Source organism: Crocodylus siamensis, chromosome 4 (assembly GCF_052110815.1).
Source record: "Crocodylus siamensis isolate JL-2025a chromosome 4, ASM5211081v1, whole genome shotgun sequence".
Lineage (NCBI taxonomy): Eukaryota > Metazoa > Chordata > Crocodylia > Crocodylidae > Crocodylus > Crocodylus siamensis.
In genome coordinates this window covers 156,951,187-156,958,228 of record NC_143398.1, presented here as the reverse complement: position 1 = coordinate 156,958,228, position 7,042 = coordinate 156,951,187, and the positions used below count along the sequence as shown (strand labels likewise).

The following is a 7,042-nucleotide window of genomic DNA, read 5'->3' as shown; positions in this document are numbered from 1 at the left end:
AATATTTTTATAAGTTCGAAATAGCTCAGACAGATTTTAGCATTTCAGATTATTTTCCATTGGCAGTTCTTGATCCTATCTGGTGGGGCAAATGGCAAAATACTGCTCTAAAAGATTCTTCTCACAGAAATTCCTGGCAAACCCACAGCAGAAAGCACAGTATAACTGAGCAGATGATATATTGGTACAATACCAAATTTGAATCATCCTTTGGGTGCTTAGCTAAACCAAGGGCCCAAACTCTTGGAGTTTTGCTAAATAAAGGAAGCTAGTTACAAGTCAGTGAGGATATTCAGACATCACTCTCATTCCTCACCCAGGGAACTTGCTGTTGATGTTACTAGCTCTCACGTTCCATAGTTCATGCCACTGGGGTTTCACTTTATGCTCTGGTGCACCCGCAGCCTACTTATACAATTCCCCATTGCCCGCCCTCCAGCAAACACCAGTAAGCCTGAATTTCTTGCTCCAGGCAACATTTGATGTCCAGGAGATTCCTATACTCTTGGTTCTGGCACTCCATTTCCCTCTGCAATTCAGCCAGTTGCTGCTCTACCCAAGTGATCTGTTTCTGTATCTCAGCAAGGCGGGTATTGTAGCAGCATTCGGTTTTGGCCAAAGAGGCTTCCAGAGTGTCTCGCTGTGATTTGAACAAGAAAAATCAGCTACTTGAATCATGCGCAAGTTAATCCATTTCAAAACAAGAAATTGGCAGCTCCCAAAATAAAGCCAGAAACAATTCTCTACTAGCAACAGAGGGGGTCACGGGAGGTATTAGCACTTCCTCATAAAGTGCCAGGATGACTGCTTGCCCAATATCCAAGGAAGCCATGTGCCATGGTGTCCCAGCTGAGCTAAAAATATCACTATCTGTTGTCACGTACCATGCTGCACTGGGCCTGCAGATCAATTTCCATGCTTTGCAGTTTCCATCTCAGTTCAATGACCTGGTTGTTGCTTGACACTATCTCCTGACTGCTGGTGACAACATCCTGATGCACTTCCTCCAGCTGAAAAGCACACACAATCTTCAGAGAGCTCTTAAACAACATTGTACAGTAACGGTTTCAAATGTTTTACTCATGAAATAGAAGAAAAAGACCCAAATAGTGCCCAGTGGACAGGGACTGTAAAAGCTTGACTCCTTTGCCAATGCATCTTAGTCCTGAGTTACTTTCTTGTCATGGTTACGCCATATACTTTCATCACTTCACCTACCCCTCCTTTGCACCTGAACCTATTATTCCCAACTGATGATGCCAATATTGGTGCCTGTCAGAAAAAAAGCTCTTTATGGGAAAAACTTTCAGAGCTTAGTTTAAAACAAAAATATAACAAAAAAATCAAAGACAACATTAATTTTAATGCTGGGGGGGTTGGTTTTTAATGAACAATAACTATTTTTCAAGCAAAGCAGGTTCTTTCTGTGAATAATTTGCTTTCAAATCCAGTTTTCCATTGACCAGCCCTCACCAGTCTGCTTTTGTAAGGAGATGTCATAACCCTTTCGAGGCCTGTCCTGGACAAGGAGCTTCAATATTCTGGCAATTTATTTTGAGTCTGATCAGATTTGGAGCATACTGTGGGCATCATTTCCTACTCTGCACTGCATGCTTGTCAGAACTTGAAATAGCTCAAGTACTTTTACTTAATTCTTTCTTTTCCACCTCTTCTCTCACACACTTAGTATTAGTTGATTTTAGATATATCTAAAGTTCCAGTCAATGCATCAAACTTTATCTAGATGGCAAGCTAGCTACAGTTCTGTATATTTACTGTACCTTGCAAGCATACCAGTCCTCAACCTCTTTGCGATTTTGATCAATCAATGTTTCATACTGGCATCTCATGTCTTCAAGAATTTTTCTTAGATCTCGTCCAGGACAGCTATTGACCTCCACACTGACATCTCCAGTTGACTGGCTTCTCAGACAATTCATTTCCTGTGGAGAGAAACCAATAGTGGGGGAGGAGGGGGAATGACAACATTATTTTGGTTTTGTTCCTTTAACAATAGTAGCAGAAGGCATACCACCTGCCAGGGAACAACTTCCCTACAAGGTACTTCTCAAACGTCCATCTTACCTTACCCGTCTCTTACATCCCTTCTTCACTCACTAGCAACAATTACAACTGTGAAAAACTCTACTAAATCGCTACTAAACTCTACTAAAAACAGTCTTGCTTGCCTACTTTACTGGGAAATCTGACTCCAGAAGCAGAGCAGCAATTACTGCACATCAGTGAGCTATCCTTCCATGTTGTAGTGTTAGTATGATAATGAACCAAAGCTGTGTGAGGAAGCTCTGACTGTTTTGCTAGAAGAGAGGGTTAGTTTCCTGAGGTCAGCTGTGATTCCAGATATAATGTGTCCTAGGCACAATGTAACAAGGATCCTGCAGAGACACTTTACGCTTGTCAATGATACACACTGGCCCATGCTTTCCTGTTGGCTTATATGGACAACACGTTTACCCTGCATTCTTCTAGTGCTAACTTGTTATGCAAAAATGATTGGAAGAAACTCACTGGATGAAACTTACTCCTTTCCCTGAACTTAGTCTGAATTAATGTGACAAGTGTATTGACTTAGGGTAAGATCAGCCAAGCCACCTGATAGTCAATGGTGACGGTCAGATGTTGGCTCCTGGAACTTTGTTTTATTCATATTTATTCATATATTGCTTTGAGAATAGACTGAGGGTCAGAGCATAGGATTCAATTACTCTGTTTGCTCTGGGGTAAAGCACTTCTGCTCCCTCTGGTTTAATTGCCTCAACCTAAAATGAACAGAATAATACTAATTTCATATAGAAGTTGTTAAATATAAGTAATTATGAACCTATTTATCTATTATGCCCTCTTGATATTTGATGCTTACCTGAGAACACAAATCCTCATAACTATTACTATTATTTGATTAAATAATTTACCTCCTCATGGCTCTTCTTGACATGACATATCTCCTCGTTTAGGTTCTCAAACTGTATTTCCAAGTCAGCCCTACATCTTGTCAATTGGTCCAGAATTGGGTGTAAGCCATTGAGATCAGCCTCCACTCACTGATGAAGATCACATTCTGTCTCAAACCCAAACCAAAGACAAAAAAGAACAGAGAAGTCAATGCTCATCACAACTTTTCCTTGCTCTTATCAAGCTTGTTTATGAATAGGTCTAAGTTTAGCATCAGCCTCATTTTAATAGTTATGCATAATTGGTAACACACAGCAACATTGCTCATGTAAGCTACTAGAGGGAGCATGACTATCTTTCTTTAAAGCAAATATCTATCCTCACTTCACTCTGTAGTTATCTGCAGTCATCCTGTTGTTGTCAATATTCAGAAGGATCTTGTTGTTCTCCGGAGTTGCACAAATGATCTGGAAAAGAGGAAGGTAGAGAGGACTTTCAGCCCTGCACCTGGCTCATTGTACAAATCAGCAGCAGCATAAGTAGTAAACGCACCCCAGCAAGTGTCCCCATAAGCACAACAGTGTGGAAGGGATCAAAAGTCTCAGAGGCACAGGTCAGAGCAATTCCATCTCGTTCATAGTGCAAATGCAGTGCTGCTTTCTAAGTGTCAGATCCCAGGCTCAGGACAGCTGCACAGCTAAAGGGCTTGAGCACGCAGGTAATTACATTCTGAATTTTGTCCTTCTTCAATAATGCTACCAGTCTACACACAGCTGGTAGCACATCCACAGCAGTTTAAAGAAACCTGGGGGTTTTCAAAAATCACATTGGCCTGCAATGTCAGCAAAGGAGGCAATCATCCTTGAGGCTCAAATTGCCTTTTGCAGGAGCAAAGAGTATTCATCAGGTTTATTCAAATGAAATTTTGACTGAAAAATTGAAGCACTATCCTAATCCATCTGAATATGGTGAAACAATAGTCCATTGTCATAGTGTCACTGGACTTCTCCATGCCCTCAAGCCAGAGTTTCAAAGAAGCAGATGTCTTCACTGATTTCGATGCGTGTGCACAATCTTCTCTGCCACGTGCATTAGGATCATTAGGAGAATGATTAGAACCTGGATGAAAGAAGGAGGTCCTACCTGGTTTTGAAGATCTTCTATTTCCTTGTAGCAGCAGCTGTAGTCCCTTGGCTCACAGGTGGGGCCATGCTTGGCATACCACTCCCGAATCCTGCACTCCAGTTCAGCACTCTCTTCCTCCAGGCATCGCACCTTATCCAGGTCGGACGCCAGGCGGTCATTAAGGTTCTGCATGGTCAGCTTATCATCATGACAACAAACAGCACTGATGCCATCACCAGCTCCTACAAAGCCACCACTGAAGCCAACTCACATACCTCCACCTATAGTAGGTCCAATGCTTCCACCGGCACAGTTGCCAATTTTCAGCCTCCTCCCAGTGAATCCTCCACTGAAGCTACCACCAGAAAAATTGCTGATTCCACATCTTCCAGAAGAGACTGAGCTAACTCTAGCTCTGCCACCACCAACACCACTGCTACCTCTGCCTCTCCCCTGGGAACCACCATTAAAACTCTGCTTTGAGCTGCAGCTCATAATGACAGCAATTAAGAATCCAGCCCAAAGCCCAGAGCAGGATGCACAGATCAGTACTGAATCAGACTGCAGTTTTTTTTCCCTTTCCAATAGATCTCTATTTATACTTTCCACAGTGGGAGTCACCATTTATAGAGATTCTCACCCCCGCCTTTTCCTGTGGGGTTGGTTAGTCTTATGTCTGTGCCAAGAATAATTTCCCCAAGGACATTTGCCTCCAGAAATCCCAAGAAACTTTGTTCAGCAGCTTCGTTTTAAATTGTCACCAAAATTGTTTTCTGAATCATTCATTTTTGCTTGTACAACACAACATAACACATAATGATGCCTAAACTGCTCAAAAAATGAAATGTTATAAATACTATCTAAGTCTCTTCAAGATGGTTGCCAGCCAACTAAAGGAAACAACAAGGCGGGCTTGTTTCTCCTGGGTTATGAGAGACTCTGAAATTGGTCTGGAAAAAGACTGGAGAAGAATCATTTGTGTTGAGGATCTTTTCCCTTTGTAATGTCCAAGAGTCTACACTGGGCAAGATGAAAGTTGGGGAAGAATTTCTTAGGGTAATAGCTTTTATTGGACCAACTATTTAGTTGGAATAAAATTAGACAAGCTTTCAAAGACATTCTTCCTAAGGTCTCTGAATATAGGAAGCTAGGCACAGCAAGTTAAGCGCAGAACAGGCCAGGGCTGAAGGAAATTCTCAGGGGTAGCAGACAATTAGAAAAAAGAAAAGAAGCTGAGTATTGGGGGATCAAAGCCTACCAAAAGGGGGAACTTGGGGGGTGGGGGAATCAGTCTCACCTTCCTTGTGTGGAAAGTATTTGGGAGTTGGATAAATTATAATGGGCCATATATCCAATACCAGTGTTAGGGAAAGCATTCCACACTTCTGCCTGGCAAAGCTCATTTAAGGCATTTGTGACTAGACACCAGACCAATCATTCCAACTGGATCATGAATCCCTGACAATAACAAACACCAATCATGCTTTGTATTTAAAAATGATATGTCTGCCAAAAAAAAATTCATTCTCCAGTCATTCAGTTTGCTGAGGGCCAGGCAGCATGAGGAAAACCTTGCCCAAGAGGGAAACATGGAATGTATATCTTTCTAAGAACACAAAGAAGTGGTAACTTTCTTTGCATGTAGGTCATCAAGCAATTGTTAGTAGTCATTCGCTCTTACCTTTCTGGAACTATGTATTAACTATGAACTGTGGATGTTCAGACCAACCATCCATACACGAGATTACACTATTTTAACACTGAGAATGTAGGAATACTAAATAAGCCTGACTCAGCTGCAGTTACAGGCACTGGTTATATTTCCATTTATTTTAATAACTTAAGGGAAAAAATTCTTTGTAAAGAAGCCAAGCTGGCTGACTTAGTTGAAGGATGCTCTCCACTGAAAGAAATAACTAGTGAAAAACTACCTGCCATTAAGAGCACCAGTTTTTAGACTCCTGCTCCCCAGAAGAGCAAACCCCGTCTCAAATGAGCACAGAGTTGCTGACAGGAATGAAATACAGGAAAGTGTTCCAGTCGTTCTCTAAATACAAGCTGGCAAAAACTGTCTAATTAGAAATGTCACTAGGAAGATCTCCTGGTTAGGACAGGGAAACCTGATTTTCTTACATGTGGAGTCAAGCAGCTCTGATTAATTCCATTGGGCCTACCTGTTGCTGCAAGAAAAATGTAAATACCTCCCTACTCCATCCTTCTCGATTAGGCAGCTTCTAAAGAAAGCCCCCTGCCACACTAGACATCTCTGGAAATGATGCAAGGGAGGGTGTCGCCTGGACAGCCACTTCATGCTTTTTGAATGCTGCTTTTTCCTTGGATTGAATTATTTCTGCCTATAGTAATTTCTCATTCTACAGTTTTTGAGTGACTTATGTTTTAGGAGCAGATTTTCGTGGAATCCTAGCTAAGAGGAAGGCCTCGGTGGATGGGGTTAGGTTGCCAACTTCACATACAAGTCCCAATACTATCTTTGCAACCAAAGCAGAAGAGCAAACCAGATTCAAAACACTGAGCCCAGCATTGGCCTCTTCTCCTGTGCAGCTGATGGTTTGGGAAGAGGTTGGTCCTTGATTTCCAAGTTGATCAGGCAGCAAAATGCAGTTATGTCAGTCACTGGGGTTTATAACTTGTTTCTCTGTCAGTGAAATAGCCTGTCTTCTCCTATTGCAGATTACCACATCTTACTTAGAAATGTTCTTCCCCACAGGTTACTTTGTTTTACCCTTCTATCTCCACATATGCTGCCACCTGGTTCTTCCTGTTTCCCCTTTTTTTTTAATCAATTGAAATTTCATTATTCAACATTTTTTTTGGGAGCCTGTTTTCCTCCATAGGGAGGGTGTATCTAGTCCAGCAAAGCTTTGCTTTCAAAACAATTGCTTCAGTACTTTTGGGGGCAAACTCATTGTTCCTGATTTTATCTTGCTGCTGAATATTCATAATACCTCAAAGATTTATTATATCAACATAATAATCATAGATA

At 41.6% G+C, this 7,042-nt stretch overlaps 1 protein-coding gene across 1 annotated transcript; it reads right to left on the bottom strand.

Annotated features, from left to right (window-relative positions):
- Positions 1-409: 409 nt before the first annotated feature.
- On the bottom strand, positions 410-4,404 carry LOC149866902 (keratin, type I cytoskeletal 14-like). The gene is given in 6 exon segments (XM_090041665.1): positions 410-640; positions 885-1,010; positions 1,782-1,943; positions 2,934-3,090; positions 3,298-3,380; positions 4,057-4,404. Coding segments are annotated over 6 exon segments (933 nt in total). The 5' UTR covers positions 4,231-4,404.
- Between the last annotated feature and the right edge of the window lie 2,638 nt (positions 4,405-7,042).